The 24,204-nt window shown below is 37.6% G+C and overlaps 1 protein-coding gene across 1 annotated transcript in view; it reads left to right on the top strand.

Annotated features, from left to right (window-relative positions):
• Positions 1-24,204, top strand: part of SNTG2 (syntrophin gamma 2) — a gene marked incomplete at its 5' end in the record, with an annotated part of 308,679 nt that overhangs the window by 149,157 nt on the left and 135,318 nt on the right. The window contains 4 exons of the mRNA XM_081997695.1: positions 170-226; positions 323-380; positions 16,252-16,295; positions 16,411-16,452. Of these exons, the coding sequence (XP_081853821.1) occupies positions 170-226; positions 323-380; positions 16,252-16,295; positions 16,411-16,452 (201 nt within the window). The remainder of the gene's footprint in view (positions 1-169; positions 227-322; positions 381-16,251; positions 16,296-16,410; positions 16,453-24,204) is intronic.

The following is a 24,204-nucleotide window of genomic DNA, read 5'->3' as shown; positions in this document are numbered from 1 at the left end:
CTATAAATCAGTGTTGAATCATACTTCAGTACTGAACTTGATCGTTCAGATTCTAGGGTACCTTGGAGAACTAGTTTTTGGAAAGTAAAAAGCAGTTTAGAAACATCTTCTATGCTTATTCATATATTGTGTTTTCACCTAAATTTATTTTTTCTACAATTTTTTAAAGCACAGAACTGTTACACTTCGTAGACAACCAGTTGGAGGCTTGGGCTTAAGCATAAAGGTATGGATAATGTCTCATTTCTTCTTTTATTTTTCAGTACGACTAGTTCACTTCAGTCTTAATGGAGATCTTATGGTTAATACACATCTTTTACAGGGTGGTGCTGAGCACAAAGTGCCTGTCGTCGTATCAAAAATATTCAAAGACCAAGCAGGTAACATATATTTATTTTATTTACTTATAATACTGCAATATGGGAGGGCGGGGGGGGGCACGTTAAAAAAGAGTTCTTTAAACTGGGAATTAAAACATATGTATGGCTTATTCTTTCAGCCTTACACTGTCTTTAAGCCTTTCTATAAATGGCCAAATGGTCCATGTGCCTTTGTATTGAATTTAAAATCCATAATCTTTTCAAGTCTTTAGGACCTGAAATTTTCTTGGTAAGTAATAGTTTCAGAAAACATATTTTTTACTGCAGTAAGACAGTTGTGTCATAAACAAAATATTTAAAGTTTCTTGTGAAAACAAAACTATGACATAGGAAATCTATTCATGTACTTACCTTTAATAACCCAGAGGATTAAAAAAATATAACCCAGGCATATTTTTTCCTCCACACAGTAATTCACTGCTCTATGGTATGACTAGCTGTGCCTGGTTGCAGAGTGATTTGTAGTGTTTATTATGCTGATGATAACACAAGATCTAAATCAGTGCAGTCCAATGCAGTCAAGTATTAAACTTTCACTTACCTAGCAAAAGGAACTTTTCGGGGACCGTGTCAGACCTTGGCCTGATCTTGGCAAATTGGAGAACTGCTCCAGAAAAAAAAGGGGCCCTTCAGTAAGGAAAAGAAGAACCGTTGCGTGTGGGTGGGCAGTGCTTTGCAACGTGAACTAAGGGTCTTAGCTGATCAAAATCAAAGTCATGTTTTCTTCTCTGGTGGTCATGGGGACTAGTTTGTTCTTTGCTGGGGCATTCTTTTACGTATTTGAAGATTTGTCATGTTTCTATGATAAGCTTCCTACGTGTTTCCTCTCTTCTCCAGAATAAATCTATCCATTTCATGCAACATTTCCTGCAAGAAGAGAGCACTGCACTATCATCCTCAGTGCATGTCCTGCTCCCTAGAGGACTCAGAGCCAGTGATTTTTTGAACTCATTAGCCATTCTTCCTGCTTTGCTGCAGTGGAGATGAAGTGCATTTTCTTGGCACCATGTTCAGCCTCGTGCTTTACTACATCACAGACTGTGCTTGTTTTTCTCCTCTGCATTTTCTTCAGTGGGTCCTTGTTTGCTTGAAATGTAATACCCAAACTTGATAGCCCATTTTCAGCTGCTATCTAGTGAATGTTGAAAGGATTGGCTATGCCAGTATCCTGTTGGAAAGACTGCTTCAAGTTCCCTGTGTATGGTACTTACATATATTTCAGTATGGTAGTTCTTTTTATGATATTGCTTCTGCAGTGAGGAGGAGAAGGTGGTTTTATGCCAATTATGTTATTTTATATGGAACAATAATAGGCAACTTGAATACACAGCATAATAAACCATACTAAGAAAATTAATACATAATAATAATAATAATAATAAAGTGAATATAAGCATTCAGGTCTAAGGAAAGTAATTCAGGAAAATAATCACCAACAAGGAAAGCTACCTTCTGCCCTCCTAGGACATAATACTTTTATTCAAGGTTAGTAGTGAGTTTGTATACAAAATACTTATATGCAGAGTTTTGTACACTGTAGGTAGTTTTTTAATGAACTGCATCTATTTGTAGAGTAACAAGTGCAACCACAATTTTATGGGGTCAGCTGTTTGCCTCAAATCTGAAAATCTGTCCTCAGAAGATACTTGTTTTAAGATCTTATAACCTTTTGTCCCAGGACGCTCCGAAGGGAGTAGCGGTTATAACCAGAGGCAACGCTGTGTCACAGTAAGCCCACAGGCAATGTTCCTGGCCGAATCAGTGAATGGCATGAAGGCACTGACACACCTGGCAAGGCGTGAAGACGGTAGTCTGTATGGTATCAGTTGTGCCACTGGCATGAAGAGACTCTCAGCCCTGCTTTCAGCATGTGGTGGGCTTGGGGCAGGTGAACTCCTGAGGTCCCTTCCAGCCTGAGTGATTCTGCAGTTCATTTAGTGCTGCAGATGCTAAAGATCAGAGATATGTGATATAAATGTTTTTTGTGGCACATTGCTTCCCGCACTCCCATTGTGGTTACTGAATGTCTGTGCAACAGAAAACAATGTGGAGTTTTTTCTTTATTTTTTTCTTCTGGAAAATGAATATTTCTAAAAAGCATCAAAAGATTTGGAGAAAAATTTTGTAAATCCAGAAACTTCTTGTACTGCAAATCTTTTGGTACAATCTCAAAAATCTCAGTGTTACTGTTATCAGTATAGGAAAAAGATAGTAACAAATGCTATTCACAGCATTACTTTATAGTATATTTAATTGGTAATTAATAGTAATGATGATAATATGTCCAAATTTAACTCACAGGTGACCTTAAGGGAATATTTCTGGTTTAAGATTCTAGTGCTTTAATGTTAGTGGAAACAATCGGGTAATATTATTTAACGGAAAATAACAACAGTGTTTTAAAAATATCTGCATTTTTTCTCTCTAGAGAGAGAGAGATATATGAATGCACACATATGCATGTTTAAATATATATGTATATATTTATGTATAAAAGGATACCTAAAAAAAAATTGTGTTAATATAATGAGAAGATATGTTAAGCATGAGAGAGAGACAAGACTCATACAGATTTATCGTAAACTAAATCTTGGACTTGATAATCTGTATGTTCATAATGTGAATAAAGCACCAATGGACTTTAATTATACAAGGTACTAATAACTGTGAAACTGATAGGCTACTTTCAAAGGTGGCTTTGAGTTAAGCGGTGAGATTAACTTCTGCTTCAAGCAATATACTGAACTTAAAAAAAAGAAATTGTAACATTTGAAAATACATCAGTTACCTGATAAAAAAAGGAATTTCTTAACAGGAATTTTACTATGAGGGATTTTACTATGTTAGGTCCTTGAGTAAAATATCCAAAGTTATGTGAATAAAATTCTCCTTACTGACTAAATTACTGATTTCTTAAAATATCTGATAACTTGTGATACTTTTCATGAAATTCAATGCCTGGTATATGACAACACTGCAAAATCATATTTCCAACCTTTCATTGTTTGGATAAAGTACTATTTTATAGTTCCAAAGCTAGAAGTATAATATAAAAACCAGTTGCTTCCTTTTTGTATCTGTGCAAACTTTGTGCTATCCTAAATAATGTAATTAGTCAGCTATCTTTGTACTCTTTACATTTTTCAAAAGGAGAAGTGATTTTGTTGGTATTAACGTAAGCAGCAGCTTGATTTCATTATGCAACACAAACACTTCTGTAGGACCAGTGGTAGTAAATACTATTATTGCAGTTTTTACTGGCTTAGAGCCTCTCAGCTGTGATCACTGTGTTTATAACTTTTGAAGTAAGTTATCCGAGATCACTCTATTCAATAAGACTTTCCTGAACAAGTTCACTGAATCATACACAGAAACTCAATTCAAGAGCATAGATTTACATTTCTGAAAGACGAGATTGAGTGGTCATTCAGTGCTGGAGACTAAGATCCAATGTATTACAAATCACAGTAAAGGATGTCCTGAGTTTTTCCTGAGTGCATGCGCTCCTCAAGAGTATTAAGTAAGAGCAAGTTTTGCTAATGCCAATGACTCATTACCAAGTTTAGACCTTGATTTTTCTGTGGATTCTGTCCTCAATTCTAACAAATATTACATTTTTTTCATACCACGAAAGCTTTTACTAAAGTTAATTTCAGAGGGACAAAAGTCCTGTGCCAGACAGAATGAGAACAAGTAAATGCAAACACATTTATAAATTCAAAAATAAAGCGATAAAATTGGCTTAAATTAGAGTAATTTTAATCCCATAGGTAATTATTTCACTTCCAAAGCAAGGATTTTTTTCTCCTACACATGTATCAAATCATCCAGTTGACTCAGCATATAAGCAACATTACTAATAAACTCCCAGGTTCTGAAAAGATACTATTGATGTTGAAGCTTTTCAGTAAGATTTTCTAAGACTGATTCATGCTTTCTTTAGGTGTTTTTTTTTAATGTAATTTAATACAGCATTGTTTTTCCTGTATTTTCCTTTCAAAACTGGCTTAAGAGAGAGTAAACCATTGTACGATAGTTGGTGATTTGCTAATAGCTTTATGTATCAGGAATAGTGTGGCCAGCAGGAGTAGGGAAGTGATTGTGCCCCTGTACTCGGCACTGGTGAGGCTGCACCTTGAATCCTGTGTTCAGTTTTGGGCCCCTCACTACAAGAAGGACGTTGAGGTGCTGGAGCGTGTCCAGAGAAGGGCAACGAAGCTGGTGAGGGGTCTGGAGCACAAGTCTTATGAGGATCGGCTGAGGGAACTGGGGTTGTTTAGTCTGGAGAAGAGGAGGCTGAGAGGAGACCTTATCGCTCTCTACAACTACCTGAAAGAGGGGTGTAGTGAGGTGGGTGTTGGTCTCTTCTCCCAAATAACTAGCAAAAGGATGAGAGGAAATGGCCTCAAGTTGCACCAGGGGAGGTTTAGATTGGATATTAGGAAAAATTTCTTTCCTGAGAGAGTGGTCAAGCATTGGAACAGGCTGCCCAGGGAGGTGGTGGAGTCACCATAACTGGAAGTGTTCAAAAAACATGTGGACACGGCGCTTCAGGACATGGTTTAGTGGGCATGGTGGTGTTGGGTTGATGGTTGGACTTGATGATCTTAAAGGTCTTTTCCAACCTTAATGATTCTGTGACTCTCTGATTCTGTATGTGTTATAATTAGTATTAACAATTTATTTATGGTAAAGACTGCAGCAGGCTTACAGTCAAATAGATGTAGAGTTCTCTTCTCAGAGATGTGTAACTGAATATCCTGAACTTTAAAAGGAATCAGGTCATTCAAGTTTATATTTTGTACAGTGAATCCATAAGATATTTTGTCAGTTCCATTAAATACACTTTAAAGAATCCTTATACGCAATATATGGGTAAAATGTACAAGCTTTCATATGTTTGCACCTTTCTGTTATTTGTTATTTCCATTTTAATTACTAAAGAGTCTTTATGAAGTTGTGGAATCTAAAGAGTGGAGACTGTAAAAATGAATGGACTTTGAAATGTAACTGCATCATACATACAAGTGACTTACCACATATAGTACTGGAAATTCTAATTGTATAAATATCAAGCAATCAAATTTCTGGTTTATGTTGCAGAATTATCAAGTTAGCAATCACATTTTGTTGCTTTGATGCAACTTTCCATTTTTGTGAGACGTGCTGTAATAATCTGGCTTCGCTGTGAGCTCTGCTTATATCTCTTGTAACATGTGGAGTCAGACAAGCAGCAACACTGAAACAGAACAGTGGGTTCAGCTCACTGAGGCATGATGAAAATAGTTAAATAAAATTAAATAAAACCTGGCAGAATAGGGATAGTTTGCCAGTTTCAAAAAAGGTCCTCTCCTGAGGGCCACAATTGTTTAAAACCTTAATTTGAAAACATTTTCCCACCTTCTGTGATAAAAGGTGACCTACAACTCACATTCTGCTGTATTGAAAAATCTTCTATTTTGTGTTGAGTCCATTTCTGACTGGGGATGCCATACATCCTGGCAGGATTGGAACAAACTCAGGACATTCAGCCACTGAAATATTCTTGGCTTAAAACCATGTGCTCTGCAAACACAGACTGTGTCCAAATATCACATCCTGGCTGCCTGCATTCAGGACCATCTGTTTGGAGGACATGGGTGTCAGTTTGATGAGGGCTTTTAACAGTTGCACTTACACTTGCATGCCAGGCAAAGATGGTTTAGTTTGGGAGCACATGCGATGCTTCCTCCACAGATATTTTTTCCTGTGTTGACTCCAGTCATCCACAAGGGTGGTACAACTAGGGTAACCAAACCTAGTCTGAACAAATTGGTGGGCATGATGTGAGACTACAGTTAAACTGCACAGCATGGTTGTATTCGTAGCTGACATTCTTCATCCCTACAGCTGTACTCACCTTTGCTTCATCAACCTTGGAAACTCACAGAATCGCAGAATCACAGAATGGTAGGGGTTGGAAGAGATGTCTGAAGATCATCTGGTCTAACCCCCTTGCCAAGGCAGGGTCACCTAGGGCAGGTTGCACAGGAACACGTCCAGCTGGGTTTTGAAGGTCTGCAGAGAAGGAGACTCCACAACCTCTCTGAGCAGCCTGTTCCAGTGCTCTGTCACCCTCCTCACAGTAAAGAAGTTTTCCCTCATGTTGAGGTGGAACTTCCTGTGCTGCAGTTTATTGCCCCTTGTCCTATCACCGGGCCCTACTGAAAAGACACATCGAACCAGCAAGGTCAAGATTAAGGATGAGTTACACCCAAGTGGAGGTATTTGCTTTTATAAGGAAGTCAGAATGGATCAAAAATTTGCATTATGCCTTATTCTAAATAAGGTGAAGACTGAACACAAGGCTATCTTTGAACATTAGAACGGCCTCATTTGAACATAACACATTTGAAGCTGGATGGTATTTAATATTTGTACACCGTTTCCTAATATAACTTAAAAATGTCTTCAATATTTTTTTAGGTTTACTCCTATTTTCTATTACTAATTTTTAACACTTTGCCAGTGTTATTTTTCTTTATTGCTGGAAAGCTAATGGTATGTGAAGATAGCATCTACTCACTGTTCTCCCTCTTGGTCCTATGTTTCCAGCACCAAATTTATTTTCAGAAGGCACAGAAGAACGTTCTTATGATTTTGAATTTCTTTTTTTATTGTTGCTTCTTCAAGACTAGGCAGGCAGTAAAGATCAGTCAAGAAGTAAAAGGAAGGTAGTTTGATCCCCAATTCAGGAAAGTATTTTTATTCAACCTAATAGTTAAGAACATATTTAAGGTCCAATAATACAAATAGCAGTCATCGTATATTTAGTGAGAAGCATAAAGGTAGATGAATTCTTGAGTTGAGATTCTAGAAAAATATATACTACTGGGATTTGTTTAAAAGTTTTAATGATGAAGCATTAAATTGTTGACCTGTGGCTAAAGAATTCTTTGGGTAGAAAGATGCAAAGAGTTAATTTTTAAGTTTTTATTTAACTGAACAGGTATATGCTTAAAATTAGACTTTGCAAATGTTTTTAAGATGGTAATTTTTCATTGTTACAATTAAATGCATATTTTTATGCATTATTCTTCATAAATAATTCCTGGACAGAAGAAAATGTGGGATGAAATATCTGTAAGTTTCACTTAGAAATATTGTATTGTTGTAGAATTTGTGGGGTTTTTTTAACAGGATTTAAGAGCTTGATGAATTCAGAAGTCATTTTTACAGAGAAAACCAAAGCATTCTCATTTTAGGACAATTTAAAATTTGTTTTCATTCCTTTGGTTTTACTAAAACACAGAAATAGTGAATTAGTTGTCCAGCTCTAGATTTAGGCAGTCTCTTATGTACTTTCCCAAAATGAGGCTTTATATATACACACATATAAATGTGTGTCTAAAAATGTGTGCATTAGGTTTCTGATACTGAATAATACTTTTCTGTTAAATGTATAAAGAAACTGTATTCAAAGAGTGTATTAATGATCACATTCTTCTCAAAGTATGTAAAGAAGATCAACTTTCAATAGAAGATAATTAGTTTTGCTTAAGAGCTATGTTAAAATATAATATGTTTTTAGAAATTTTATTTCAGTTCTACAAGGTTTTATGATGAATATTCTCTTTGGGAGGTGCATTTTGCATTTTATGAAACAAAAGGGTAGATATAAAATCTGAAAACCATTATTTATAATTTCAGTGGACTGATAATATTATGCTTATCATTCTTGTACTCTAAACTAAATAGAGAAAGGTATGAAAAATGCATTATATTGTTTCAGTTGTCATATGTTCCAGGTAGCAGTTGAATGAATAAAATGTGGCCTTAGGATGCCACTGACATATAAATTTTCTGTTCTTCCATTCACCTACCTCTGATCAAAAATGTTGTTCCTGTTTCTGAACTACAGAAATCTAATCAAATAGCACTTAAAGTTAGTATTTGAATTTGTCACCACTACCATCCAGGTTGACGAAAAAGGTTAATGATAATTATTCCTTGCAGAGAAATTAGAGAACTATATAGTATGTTTTCATTCAGATAATATGTTCAGGAGTGAACTGCCTGAAGTCCCTCTGAGGATGGATGGTGTTTTGGATCTTGGATTTGGAGCTTGTGTTTACAACAGTGCTTTCATACAGAAACTGAAGAAGGAAGCAGCTAGACAGAAAACATCTTTTAACTGTAACAAAGATACCCGTTGTATTGAAAGATACTAATTAAGATCAGAGTAATATTCCATCAGATTATTTTGGGGCTGAAGCAGTCAAGAATCATACAGAATATTGCCGGAAAGAGCAAATGTAATGATGCTTCTGCTTGGAGATAATGTCACATGGAATAATATGAGAAATTTAATAACATCCTTTGGCAATTTCAGAAAAGTTCTATTTTTGGTCTTTTCAATGTTCTTATTTTTCCCTTACTGGTTTCTGAATTAAAGGTTTTTTAGGCTATTTTAGGGACTACATCTCTTCTTTCCTTGTAACTCATTTAAAGCATGCATTTCTGCTACTTTTGGCATCCCCCCTTGGTCGCCAAGTTTGTTTTCCAGTTATCACTTTTTGGCATAATGGAATTTAATGAAACTTAGTTATATATTTTGGAAGAAAAGATTGAAGATGCCAGATTATAATTTATTTCTTTATATAAAGTTACCTATTCATAACTTGATTAACTTTATATTATGTTATTCAGCTCAGAAAGCCTTTTACATGTGATATTAATCGTATGTCTATTAGAGCTAACCTTATGCCTTAGAATATTGCAATTGTATGATCAAATTCATAGTCCTTTACAATGTACTACATTCCTTTGTCAATTTATTCACCTAGTGATTAATTAATTTTAAAATGCACATGACTCTTTTTACCTGAAAATTATTGTAATTCTGAAAACATTATCAAGTTTAGATTGATTATACACACAGAGTACCTAGAGCTCTAACAGTACTAACCATATTCCTAGAAATACCACATTTTTGCAATTTTAAATAGCTTTTCACTGACTCCTAATGGAGTGTTAGTTATGCTTGGCTAGCAGAACTATTTTTTTAAACAAGATATAACTTATTCATAGTTATAACTGTTGCTTTTGCTTCCTAATTATTGCTAATTATTTCTGAATTGTGTCCATATAAAATGGACAAGTATTTTTACTTTTGTTTTCAAACTCAAGGGACTCACTAGCTGTGGTTAGGCAAGTATCCCAAGTAATAAATGACAGTAGTAATGTAGACTTTCAAATTTTCTGAAGATACATTTGAAAAACAATCTGTTTTGCTTTTCTCATAATCACATCTCAGTTGTTATGACTTTTCTTAAAAAGTCAACATTTTAAAGTACTTACATTATTCATGTTCCAATTTTGTTTCTATACTTCAAGAACTGCTGGTTTTCTATAAAGGCAAGGTCAAGTGATGAAGAACTGATTTACTAAATGCATGTAAAACTGGAATGAATTTGTCACGATAACCATTCCTGTGGGCGCTCTCTGCTGCAACATCTACAAGTTAATCTGAGCTATATTAGGCCTTTTTTCTTAATTAAAGAACTAACCTGTTGTGTCTAGGTTTTCTTGACTGAGTTCATACTGCAATGTTACTTGTTTGGAAATGCCTACAAGAATCACATTGCCATTTGGTTTGGCTTAAGGATCTTGCATCGACACATACAAATACCTGGGCTTCTGAAAGAAACTCAGACCATCTGAATTTTTCTCCTCCTTGTTTCCTAAAGCAGGTCTAAAGTCTATTTAATCACGGTATATGCTGGTACTTTTTACAGATCATGTGATGAACTGGCAATGCAGCTTGTGTGACAAACCTGTTTGCAAACAGAAAACCATCCAAAAGCCTTTTAATAATTTTTGCTTTAGTTACTGCTAAAGTAACTAAACAGTAGATAAAACTGAACCCTAAAACTTTTTTCCGTACTGTCTTTTAAAGCATATGTGCAATTGTTATGTGTTAAATGCCTTTCTCTTTCTCAAAGCAAAAAGCCATTTCCTTCCCAGTAAATAATATCCATTTATTTAACTGTAGTTTCTAAGAAATTATGAAAAAGACAATAGTGCTATTTTCAGTGAAATAAAGACAGAAATTAATGTCACAAGCTAGGGTGGAGTTTGGCTAAACTGTTGAGACAAACATTTCCATCACTGTAGGTGATAAATCATCTCAAATTCCTCATAACTTATTCCAGTTGCATCTCAAATAGTGTAGTGTCTTCTGGAAGTATACTTTTGCTTACACTCATGGTAAGGTATTAGTTTAACAATGAATTCATTATGCTCCCTGCTACAACCAGTCTTTGCCTACTCCTGTGTCCAGTATTTGCCTCATCTCTCTCATGCTGTGCAACTCTCACATTGAATTGATTCTTACAATGTGTTGAACTTCAGGCTTGTGTACACTTAGATCTAGAAGTGACTTCTTAATGGGTAGATACAGTACTTTTAGGAACGTGAAATGATCTCTTTCTGCTTGCTCCATAGGCACTGGGAAAAAGTGGAAAGAGAAGTCCCAGTTCCCCATCTGCCATTTAATTCAGCGTGGGGAACCTGGTGCAATAGAATAATGGCATGGGTATTTGTTGAAACACATTGTATTATTGAGTGACTTATACAGCTTTTTTTTTACATAATAAACTGGACACATGTAAAGAGGAAGAAAACTAAACTAAGGAAACCTCATGGTCAAAAATGAAAATTTGGAAATTTTTGTTTGGTTTGTGTTTTTTTTTTTTTTATTTAAACAAAGAAATGAAATTTAACTTGTCCTGTAAAGAGTATGTTCAGTTTTAAAAACTTCCCTAACAAGGCAGTTTTCAATGTTTGAGTTAATACAGTTGAGTTTTAAAACATAGATTAAAAATGTGAAACTGCTTGTCTTCCAAAAAAAAAGAATAAAGCAAATTGCAACAGTTGTATCTTTACAGCCATGACTGTAGTTATGTCCAATTCATGGGAGAGAAGGGAAAAATATATCTGGATATCTCTGAGAGGTCCCTTGCATCCTGTATACCAGTTTCTCCAGTCTTTTCTTTTTATTTCATCTAGTTTCTTAATGATTCCTTTAGACTGTCTTTATGCAGTGAAATACTTATGCATATATTTAAAGTTAAGCTTCTGAATTGAGAGGTCCATGAAGTCAATGCAGCTCATTGTGTGTTTTAAGCAACATGTTTTTGCACATCACTAATAATGCCAGAGGAGAGTATTACCTGGTATGTTTCTTGTGTGATTCAGAAATTCAACAAAAATTGAGTGAAAATATGTATTGTGATCAATCTTGAAAAATATAGGGACATTAGATTATTTACACAGTCAAGTCTGCATACAGTTGTGTATCAGTTAACATGAATCAATAATCAGAAGTTCCTATGAGTCTGCTCAGTAAATTTACCATTTCATAGTCTTGCAAATTTTGGAAAATTAACTACAGCACTTCTTCAGCCCAAATCACAGAATCACAGAATCATTAAGGTTGGAAAAGACCTTTAAGATCATCAAGTCCAACCATCAACCCAACACCACCATGCCCCCTAAACCATGTCCTGAAGCGCCGTGTCCACATGTTTTTTGAACACTTCCAGTTATGGTGACTCCACCACCTCCCTGGGCGGCCTATTCCAATGCTTGACCACTCTCTCAGGAAAGAAATTTTTCCTAATATCCAATCTAAACCTCCCCTGGTGCAACTTGAGGCCATTTCCTCTTGTCCTGTCACTAGTTACTGGGGAGAAAAGACCAACACCCAACCACAGCCCCCTTCAGGTAATTGTAGAGAAATGGATAGGAAAAAAACAAGGCAAAGTTAGAAAGAGTTACTGGTTCTTTTCCCTTCTCACTGAGTTCAAAATAATTTTTCATAGTTCATGGCTCTGAATTTTTCTTTTTAATGACTAGAATGATGGGTCATTTGCTTTTGGGAAAATTTTTCAAGTCTAGTATTCTCAAAAAAAAGATTTTTTTTTAATGTTTATTTTCATATCATTTATTCAACATAAGGCCCTTCAGGTTTCCCTGATGCTTTCCTTCTACTTCAGTATCACTTGTGAATTTAATCAATGTACAGCATTTAATCAATATTAAACCTTTTTAAAAATAATTAAGATGTAAAGATGATGTAGAGCTAATTGTTGTAGCACACACTTCATTTTGTTTTACAGCCTGGTATATTTCTGCTTATCACTACTTTGTGCTTATTTTCTTTTCATGGTCCTTTTTTTTGGCCATGTTTAATTCACTGCTACTAAAATATTTCAAGTAAAACTTCAAGAGGCATACTACATTCTAAAAAGGTTGTATTTACTGTTTCTCTGAATAGGGTTATATGCTCCTTGGTATCCCAAAGCTTTTTTCCAAGTGTTTTGTTTTTAGTGTTGATTCATTTTACACACACTGACTGATAATTGCAGAGCAGCCTTTTATAGACACCTTTGTATATGAGGATGTTACCAGTGGGACAAAAAGTCTCACATAGCCTGGAACATTTTAGTTGCATAGAGAATGTATAACTTAATGAAAACACCAGTAGATGTCTTGCCTTCAGATTTAAAATATGCCTTAGAGAAACAAGACTGATTTTTTGTCTCCTTCCAAGCAGTTTTTCCAATCGCTTTATTTGTAATATACTTGTAAAATAGATTGTAACTTCTGCATCGCAATGACATGTCCTCTACAGTTTGGTTTGTGGAAAATATTTTTGTTAGAAATCATCACTGATTTTAAATTATAGACAATTGGCTAAAACCAAAGTGTTTCATCACAGACCTGCAAGCATAGTTTGCCAGAGTACCATCACTGGCCGTGATGGCAGCAGCCATGGAGCTGTCTACATTATTGGTTAGTTTGTAGCGTAACGCACTTTTGGAGCAGATGCCCTGATTACCCCAGTTTTCTGTGCTTTGTTTCAGTTCATAGAGCATTTGGTATTGACTACATAATGCTCCTTCTCTCATTTACTTGTCTGGACAGCTTTGGTTGTGTGTAGAGACTCTGCAAGCAGAGTGCTTTTTGCTCTTAAACTATAAAATTTACTGACTAACACACACAGTAGGTAAATGGGGATATTGCAGTACTCATCGTCCCTGTGGAATGACCAAGGAGTCTTTGCTGACCTGGCAGTCAAGAGTCAAGTGGGAAGGTCCAGCCTCCATTGCTCCCTGGAAGGGATTTGTCTTGGTGCTGCTGAGCTGCCATCTTCAAGTTACCTGGTTTTCTTCCTTGAGACTTTATACCTTTTCATGTCAGTGCTTTTCCTCTTCAAGCCTTGAGCTGTTAACTAGCCCTATCTCAAGAATTGTACCTGTGTCTGGAATTTTTTCTTTCCCATTTTGCATGGATACTAGTCTACATATTTTATTATCACTTTCATTAGAACGAAGCAGTTTTCTTGGAAAACTTAAACAAGATTACAAAACTGTGTTGTTGTGTCATTATGCAGTGGGTCATGAATAGCTGAACATCCAGGAGGATGGTGATACCTACCTGCCTGCAAATCTTCATGACGTGTTTTTCCATCAGGATCTCATTTTTCACCCAAATATTTTCTGGCTCAGTGTATGCTTTCATTCTTACCAGCCCCACATTTTTCTGTTTTCACCTCTTACAGAAATCCTTTCCAAACTCACCTCGCGCATCCCTACCCCTCTTTCTTTCATTGTGCTTCTTTTTCAATATTGCTGTTTCCAGCTGGTCTTCCCAATGGAGACAGCTGGTTTGGCCTCCCAGAAGAGCCAACAAGACAAGGCCTCAGGAAAACAGCGCTGCCTGCTCCCCCTGTGTGCCATCCTCATCACATCTGCGGCCTGCAGATCAACTGACTGGTAGTTGTTGAAGTATAAGCAAACACATCTGCCTTGCTGCAGTGAGTTGGAGCGTGAGTCCTACTGTGACCCCCAGCGTGAGTCCTACTGTGACCCCCACACAGGCAGAATAATATCCCAGGATTAGCTTCTTAGGGGTGTCCTCCTGAGCAGGTTGAGAACGCACTCTCCCCGTGTTACTCCTCATTCCGTTGATGTCCAGGCTCCGCACTGGTTCAAGCGGCAGGGACCATGGCATTACTTGTAAGCAAGGTCTGCTTCTGCGTGTTGTGGCCTGTTGCAGCCGCTGCTGGCAGCAGGAGTACATTGCTGTGTGGCACTGGTCTGCCTTAGGGTGGGCTGTTTAGGGGCCCACAAAACAGAAAGTTTTGTGCACTAGCTTTCTTTGGGCAGGTTCACAATCACCTGGGAGCATTCAGACTGGGACATCAGTCTAAAACTGATCTGAATTAAAATCCCTGAAACCCATACAGTGTGGGCGTAAGGACCCTCAGCACCAATGGCTTTTGATTCCTGATCCATCTGTTCTGCCCATCACTTGCTAAGGCAAACATACTTAAAATTTCTCTACTCAGATCTGAGTCAAACACACCCAGTGGGCAAGGCGTACGCCCTTTGACTTTATCCTTTTATACTTTCCTGCAACTGGAATTTCAAACACATCCTCTTCCTTCTATCTCCAGTTCAAGTATGCTCCCACTTTCCTAAAGCAGCCCAATGACCCTAACATAAGCATTGAATTAAAAATGATTCACACGTTTTTCACTATTGATATATGTATTACTAACATCTTGAACAGAAGTTTAGTATTGAGATACCCAAGCTAATCATCACCTGTAGCAATGTATGTCCCCAATAGAGGTTACTTCGCATTGCTTTGTGATATTTTTTAACTGCTTAATCCAGCTACATTTCTGTACATGGTTGTCTTCTTTCTATACCAGCTATTACAAATTGTGTGCATATTTTTAAATACAAAGCTGGATAAGAATTGGGGTAAGACAGACCTTCAATCCAACTTACAGTGTGGTATTTAAAATAAACAGTGAAATCTTTCCTAAGTACTGATAAAAGTGTGACTAATGAACTATTGTCTTTTATCTGCCAAAAGAGTTATGAAAAATCTATTAGAAAGATAAATTTAATATTTAAACAACTATTTTGTACCAAAGGTACATTTGTAGTGGCAACAGCTATATTGCAGAAATGGTGATAACACTCTATGCAGTTTTTTCTCTTTTTTTTACTTCTATTCAAAATACTGTCTTTGTTAACATTTATTGCTTTCTTCAAAGTCTCCAGCTGTGACCCTAGAAGAATATATATAAGACTAATATGCCTTATTTAATCATATCATTCTTTGCAGGATCAGAGCCTTACTTTCAATTAAGTAATACATTCCAAGAGATAAACATCCTCAAATTCCACTAGAAAGTAAAAAAAAATTAAAAGACGGAGAACACACCTCAAAAATGTCATTGTTTGTATCTGTGTGGAATTGTTTGCAGTTTCATTACATTATTCCCATTAACTCTATAAAGCAGGAAACATGCAAATTACAGACTGGAATAATTTATTTTGTTATTCTCAGGAACAAAGCTAACTCAAACTTCATGTTAAGGAGTTGTATTAAATTCTAGGCACGACCTCTTTAATTATAGCAGTCCCTGCAAATTTGTTCAGGGGAAAAAGAATTGCTAAGTAGTTTCAGAAATTCCTATTTCCCTTTTGTGGAAGAATAATGAAAAGTGTGAATCACACTTTCCACATAATTTAATGAAATCCTTCATTAGTGAGAAATGACATTTGTATTCCATATTAAAGAAGTTCTTTGTGCATGGAAAGTAACTCTCTTAATTTGTTTAGAATTGCTAGGAATCTATTACTTTTATAGGATGAATACTGATTTCTATGCCATTGGTGTTTTCACAACCAAACCAGTTTCAAATGAAGGTTGCAAACAGCATGCTAAACCAATTGCTGGAACAGAATATAGCATTATTTTTCAGTATTACTTTCAATTAAAATGTACTCCTTCTGTAATCCCACAGCTGACCAAACAGGAATGTTATTTATAGGAGATGCAATAATACAGGTCAGTAAACATTCACTTTTTCCACAGACATTTGTTTCATACTTGCCTTTATGTTTATTTCATTAACTAACTTACACATTGCAAATTATTTTCTCCCTATCGTATCTGTTTTTAGGTTAATGGTATAAACGTAGAACATGCTACCCATGAAGAAGTGGTAAGTCATTTCACTTGGATTTTTTAATAGTGTACAGAATACACTGTGTCCATGCTGTTCTGTCTCTAGCCTGGCCTCATATGAGTTTACTCTTTTTTACTATAGAGACACAGTGCTATAGTCAGGTTTGTCATATATGTAATTATTAAAAGCTAAATTTTGGCTGTTAACATTTGTTATAGTTTCTGCACTCTTACTGTGACTCTTAATAGTAAGATATATGCACTTGTGACACAAATGGACTATTCCGAAGTTGAGTCTCCATCATTGTTTATGATTGTTTTTACATCCTTTAGACAAAATAAATATTTCACAAAGGAAGGCAAAAATGCAAAATCCTGGTAGGTTATCTCTGTTCTGTTCAGCAGAGTGCAACTGTTCTTTCCAGAATAGGAACTATATCAGTTTTATCAAAGAACACATGACCTTTTCTGATATTTTTTCCCTGTAAACTGTACACTGGGCTGCTTGCCATGAAAATTCAACAGAATGCAAAGAAAAAATTAAAAGACCTTTACTATGTAAAAATGAATGGTGAAAATATGAAAAATGTACATTGGCTTTTTTATGATGCTACTGTAGGTATTGAAATGTCCTTTGGGTGATCAAAACTAGTCTTTCGGTGGTTGCAAATAAATTGAGTAGTCTTTTATACATACAAAAGTATATGTATATATGACATACATAACACGTGTGTGCACACCTATAGTCTTTATGGTTTATGCCTTTGGTATAGTACCTGATCCACTGGGATTGCAAGTGCTCCTAAAGGGTTCATCTGCTGTGGTAGTACATTTCAATAGTAATAAAATTCTCACCTTCTTATCATTGCAGGAACAGGGATTGAATTAGTTTAGTAAAGAATCTGATTTAACCTACTGTGAAAACAGCACTTAGAATATGGGGGGGGGGGGGGGGGTCATGATCCTGCTCAGGTATTTAAAAACTTTTATACCCATTGCCTTCAGTGCAGGTCAAAGGGACTCAAATTTTGTAGGTATTACCCCTGCATGCACTGAAAAACAGAAATTAATGTTTTGCTGCATATTTCTAAATGTGCACTTGTGTGAGAACATGGGGATTCCTGATGAGAAATGTATAAAAGAACACAGTTATTTTATTTGGTGAAATGATGGAACAATTTCAGTTGTGCCCTGTTTATATTTATGTACCGTATACATTATTGTTGTAAGCTGTGGTGCACTGCACAGCGCTCCTGTTTCATGTTGTTATAAATGATCCCAAACAGGATTTCAATTCAAATTTACAATTTATTAAGCAAATAGAGGCAAGCAAACAGCGCTGGGTGCGCCGGGAGTCTCTGCTCCACCAAGACGCACGCGGTTCAGTTCCTGTTCCTGGTTTATATCCTGTCCATTAATACATATTCATGAATAGGCGTGTCTTCTTCGGCGCATGCCCTCTTCTCCTTCTAGAATCTTCTCGACTCTTCCTCAGCGTGATCCTGTTCGCTAATACATATTCATGAATAGGCGTGTCTTCTAATACACATTAATGAACAGGCGTGTCTTCTTCAGCGCATGCCCTCTTCTCCTGCTAGAGTCTTCTCGAATCTTCCTCGGCGTGCCCCCAGGATGACCCCAAACCTTATGCATGCACTTTCTTTACACAATACTATGCGGTCAGTGGTCAAACTGGTTTGAGCCGATACACCAGCAAAGTAGTTTAACTTTCTCCTGTAAAATACCCCTTTTTATGGTGCAGGAGAAATCCATGAAAGTACAGAAGATTACGCTTCATCACACGAATCAGATAAACATATTTCACAATGTTAAGAATTCTCAGGTGTTATGGAGGTTTAGATAATAATAACAATAGCATACAATGTTATACTAAAACTGTTTCTAAATGCTGGGACAAGAATGGGAGAAATTGAGAAAGCAGTGGTGATACATGTTTTTAAATTTAACCTTATTCTGTAAGTCATTTTGAGATGCTATTTATCAGATTTTGTGGAAGTTTCTTATTAGGAAGCAAGAAATATGCTTAAACAACATCTCTTTTTCATGGTGTCCATAGGACTAAGATGCACTTTCAGTCTTCAAACCTGAGTGCACATATTGGACACATACTAATTCCTGGCTGTTACTCCCAGCGGTTATAAGGCTATAGATAATAAATAACCTTAATAAAGAAATATGATACTTAATAAGACCATACCCACAGGCAAGAAAGAGAAGAATACAGAAAACATACAAAGATCTGAACTTCAAGCTGGGAGGAGATTACGGCACACATCTTTCTATCTTGGTTTTCATGGGAAAACCAGTGTGTGTGGATTGCCGTGACACACTGAAAAGGCCCCTTGCCCAGGACTGTAAGCACACTGTGGAATGCAGTCACAGTTTCTGCATAGCTTTTGAATCTGGTGAAGTTCAGTTTACAGGAATCTTGAGATTGAAGAATGGAATTATGGTGACCAGTTCTAGCACAATATGCTGACTCCCGCTGGTGCATTCATTTTCATGGTAACGTTCAAGAAACGGACCAAGGTCTTCCAGTCAGCTTTTTATTTGCTTAAAAGAAAAGTTATTAAAAAGTTTTTTACATTGCTTTATAGAATTAAGATGGCAAGGACTTCTCTCGGGAAAAAAATAAAATAAGGAACTACTTTCTTCTTCTAAAGAATGCTGCTTCTGTAGCATTTTCAGTGCTTAGATGCTTGCACCCGAGCCTCAAATAAAAAAGCACGTATCAGTAGTTACTCTGTATTACCTATCACAGTTTAGACAAGAGGTAAGCCGGAAGTTTCTGACTGAATTTCCAGAATATTTTTACCATCGCATGTTCTCCAGTGGACCTGAGATGAATATCTTAGGCCAATGTTCTGGCAGCATTTCTTGCACTTACCCCTCCGCTTCATACTCTACCTCAGCTGGAGAATCACTTCCACAGGAACACTCAGACTAATGCATTGAAAAGCACAGAGGATAGGAGATGGCTAGGAACCTGCCAATTCTGGAAGCCACTGGAACAGATCACCAGCTCTGGAGCGGGTGTATGCAAATGGCTCCTAGCAGTAACATGTTTCATAGCATCTGTTCCCTGTGCTGCCTACTATCACCTGAACCACTGACACCTCAGCACCATTTTTCTCCTATACATCACTTCCAACAATTCTGTACCATATAGCCATGATAGGCCACTGCCTTTGCTGCGGTGATGAATGCTGATTTGGTAATGGATGGCCTAAAGTTTAACAGCTTCAAGGCTTTTTCTAAGGTTTCTTACCTAGCCTTATAATTTTGAATATTTTATTTGATTTAATTTGAAAATTGTCATGGTTTAGCCCAGGCAGCAACTGAGCACCACGCAGCTGCTCACTCACTCCCCTCTCCCCCAGTGGGACGGGGGAGAGAATTGGGAAAAACTCATGGGTTGAGATAAAAACAGTTTAATAGGACAGCAACAGAGAAGGAAACAACAACGATAGCAACAATAATAATACCGACAAAGGAACGTACAAGAACAAGTGATGCCCAATACAGCAATTGCTCACCACCTGGTGATCGACAGCCCATCCACGAGCAGCGATTTCCACCCCCCGGCCAACTCCAGTTTATGTACTGGGCATGACGTCGGATGGTAGGGAATATCTCTTTGGCCAGCCTGGGTCAGCTGTCCTGGCCGTGTCCCCTCCCAGCTCCCCGTGCACCCCCAGCCTGCTCACTGGCAGCCCAGCACGAGAAGCTGGGCTGTCCTTGACTACTTAGCAACAACTCAAAACATCAGCACCTTATCAACAGTTTCTCATCCCAAATCCAAAACACAGCCTCACACTAGCTTCTGTGAAGAAAACCAGCTCTATCCTGGCTGAAACCAGGACAAAAATCTAGTTGGCAGTTCCCATTCTCACTGACTTAAAGAAAAGCAGCAGTCCATAATATCCTTATTTCTTTTTCTCTTTTACTCTTTCATGTGGTTTTGAAATATACTTCACCACAATGCTTGGTCTAACCTAAAACAAAATAATTTATTGAATAGTAGTTAGTTTGTAACTGGTTTATTTCATTTATCAGATTGATTGTATGCGGATAAAGCCAGTTCACATTCACTTCATGTGCAGTGTTTTTCCTGTCTGCAGTGCAAGGCAGTATGGATAAAAATTGTTGCCCCTTTTTGTCCGTTTATTGGCAGTTATCAGTCGATTCACTGATAACTGTATCTCAGAATAGCATCTGTAGCAACCATAAACGACATGGGCATTGACAGTCTTATCAGCAAGGCAGAAATTACATGGGCAAAGGAACTAAACTTGCTTTTATTACCTGGAGGTGATGTCTCTAGGTCAAGATAAAGTGCAGCTGCATGATCTTGTGGTCCCTTTCATGGTGTTGATTAATACCATCAGGCTGAATCTCTAGAATAATTACAGACAATCTCAGTAAAGCACAGTCAGGGCTATTGTGTATTGAACAACTGCCCTCCTGTTACTTGTATTGTTATTGCACATACAAAACTCTGAACTTCCTGAAGGATATTCCCCACAAAATGGTAAGTTACATCCCTTAAGGATTCTTTTTCAGTACCAAGAAGTGTTCCTGAACTGTCGATGTAGCACAGTTATGCTGCAGTTGTGGGAATAACAGAGAAATCCATAATGCTGCTCTTTGCCCTGTACATAGGAATTCAATAGAAGCATTAAACAAAACTTCCTGGAACGACTGTAGGCCTGATGGCTGAAGGAAGCTCCAGAAGGAAGAGAGATCTCAATGGGCGCGGAGATAGATCTGCAAGTAGACTTTTCTACTACCATAACCCGTATCATAATCAGAGTGGGGTTAGATGAATGGGTCAGGTGGTAGAGATAGGGGCTGATTCTATGAGAGTTGAGGTGAGGTAGCCTATTGCCAAAGTTCCTGAGAGAATGGAAGATGTTTTATTTCTCATTTTTATCAAAATTATGACATTGCATTTTTATGAAATAATAGTTCAGATTTTGCATCCAAAATAAAATTTCCTTATTTGAATATGGTATTTTTTCAATTGAAAAGAAATGCTTCAAAAAGAAGGGTTCATTTAATGTCCCTAAGGTTTCGGCTTGTAGGAATCAGTTGTTTGTCAGTAGCTGCTATTTGTAGATGGAATATGTCAATGACAAAGTGCTTGTCTGCTACCTGTCAGGAGGTTAATATTTCTTGTCTCATTTTTGTTGGATTACAGAGGCCCAGAGTGTGTGAACCTGGACACAAACATGGCACATAAACATCTAAAGTGAAATTCGTATTGAATTTAGGAATAAGGCTGAGTGATTCATTTAATTTTTTTAAAAATTAAGCCTTCAGCTTGCATTCTTGAGCATCCATGGATCCCTATGTCTTTTTGTTTGATGAAAAGGGATGTGTTTAAACTTCTGGTATGGCACAGAGCCAGAATTGCAATAACGTTTGCTTGAAAAAAGGGCGTCTTTCATATGTAAGTTTTTAAGGTGTGCAAAATAGGGAATCCCAACCTTAAATTCCATTTAGGTTTCAGAGACCACATAAAACATCAGTTTTGAGTTTTACATGCAATGAAATGATAGGTACTAGCTTTCTAGTCCCTAGAAACACCACTGAAGAAAGTAGTGTTACAATGTCTTAAGCTATTAATATAGTAGTTTAGGGATTAAGGCTACTTGTCCAGAAAGCAGGAGCTTAAGGATGGAGGACTCATCTAACTTTTAGGAAATCATACCTGCATCTTCTACCTCCTTAAAAAGTGCCCTGTTTTCTAAGCATGTCAGGTTAGGTGAGAGACACTCCAGCAATTTTGTTCAAAAGACACTCGGCAATGAGGCTTAGGTGGTCTTAATTCACACTGGGTTGCATTTTACACTTGACATTGTTAACATCATACGAAGTATTTAATCAATGGGAGCCTGTCAAAGTTATTCAGTAATTCTTCTGGCTTGCTTTATTTTCATCTGGCAGCATGATCTCTTACATATTCAGTCATCTACTTCATGATGGGACTTCTGAAACCTCATCCTCCAATATAGCTTGAACACACTTCTTGCTGCTTGCATTCTGGACGGTGAAGGCCTCTTTTGTAAATACCTACCTCAAGATTATGAATTGTACTGTGTGATCTAAGGGACTATGTACTGGCTCTGACTGGGATAGGGTTAATTTTCTTCATAGCAGCCAGTATGGTGCTGTATTTTGGTCTGTGACTAAAACAATGTTAATAACACACCAGTGTTTTCATTATTGCTGAGCAGTGCTTGCACACCACATCACGGCTTTCTCTTCTTCCCCACTCTTGCCCCTCTCAATGAGTAGGCTGGGAGTGGGCAAGAAGTTGGAAGGGGACACAGCCAGGACAGATGACCTGAACTGACCAAAGGAATTTTCCATGCCATATAACATCATACTCAGCAGTAAAAATTGTGGGGAGGGTTTTCTGGAGGAAGCAGCCATTGCTTAGAGACTGGCAGGGCATCAGTCTACTTGTAGAAGGTGGTGGTGCTGCAACCTTTGCAGCACTGTTTTGTTTTTACCTTTGCCTTTGCTTCACTTATTAAACTGCCTTTATCTCAAAGGTTTTGTTGCTTTTCTTCTCCTATTCTCTCCCATCCTGCTGGTGGGGGGAGTGAGTGGGCAGCTGTGTGGGAGTTTAGCTGCTGGCTGGGGTCAACCCACCACAGACTACTAAAAGGGATGCTGGTGGCAAAGGTAGAGGTACTGAATTACTTTACTAGTGCCAGCCATACTGATAAGTACATGCTTCTTGTTTTTTGGGGTGTTGGGGTGTTGTTTTCTTCATGTTTGTTTGTCTTCTAGTGTTTTGACTGTTTATTTTGATCCCCCTGTCACTCCAGAAATACAAATGCGTTCTGCCCCTATATGGCTTCATGGCATTACGGTACACTGTGGCACTGGTGTCCACTGGAACACTGTGGGTCTCACATTCTCCAGTGGGTCTGACATGCCAGGCCATTGAATCCACACAGTCCAATAAACTCTGTTACCTCTTTCCTCCACCTCGCTGGAGGCAGGGCCCCTCTAGTGCTGGTATTTGTTACCCACTTCTTGTAAATACGAGTCAGAAGCCCCTCTATTAAGATCAGAAGTCAGACCAGCCCTTCTATCCTCACTGGAAACTGGAACAGCAATTTTCCTGGAAGAACCCCTTTTGTGGTCATTCCTCCTTGCAACTCAACGTACCTGGGCCTCTAAGGTCAAGGTACATTTCCCTCCCACTTCCTCATGTCCTCTCCATGGTCACGCAGATAAAACCACAGGATGGCCCGAGGTGTGTACCACCTATATCCTCTCTCTTGAGCAGAAGAACGCTTAATCCTAACAGCTGAGATACTGGTCCATACAGGTGGGGAATACACCATATTGTCTTTGAATTGCTGAAACTCCCGGGACAGTTTCTCGGCCATCATGTCTGGCATTTTCTCCACAGCTGAGATTCAGGCCCATAGGGAGTGGGAGAGATTTTCTTCATATTGACGGAGCTGACCAGCCAATTCATCCACCATTGGTTCATCTCCGTCTTTCCAGGTCATTAGTGCTAATGAGTTGGCATGCGACTATGGTGCGCTCTGTACATACTTCCACCACATGGATCATGTGCGCTGAACTTCATCTGGATCTCTGTTGTCCGAGTCATTATAAATCACCTCCACCACAGCTAATTCCCTCAAGTACTGCATACCTCACTCCATGGTGGTCCATTTGCCTCGGTGACATACAACATCTTCCTTGAAGGGGTGCTTTTCCTTCATGCCATACAGGAATC

The sequence above is a fragment of the Phaethon aethereus genome (assembly GCF_964289735.1).
Source record: "Phaethon aethereus genome assembly, chromosome: 3".
NCBI lineage: Eukaryota > Metazoa > Chordata > Aves > Phaethontiformes > Phaethontidae > Phaethon > Phaethon aethereus.
The sequence above is the reverse complement of the archived record's forward strand: the minus strand, read 5'-3'. Positions and strand labels throughout refer to the sequence as shown.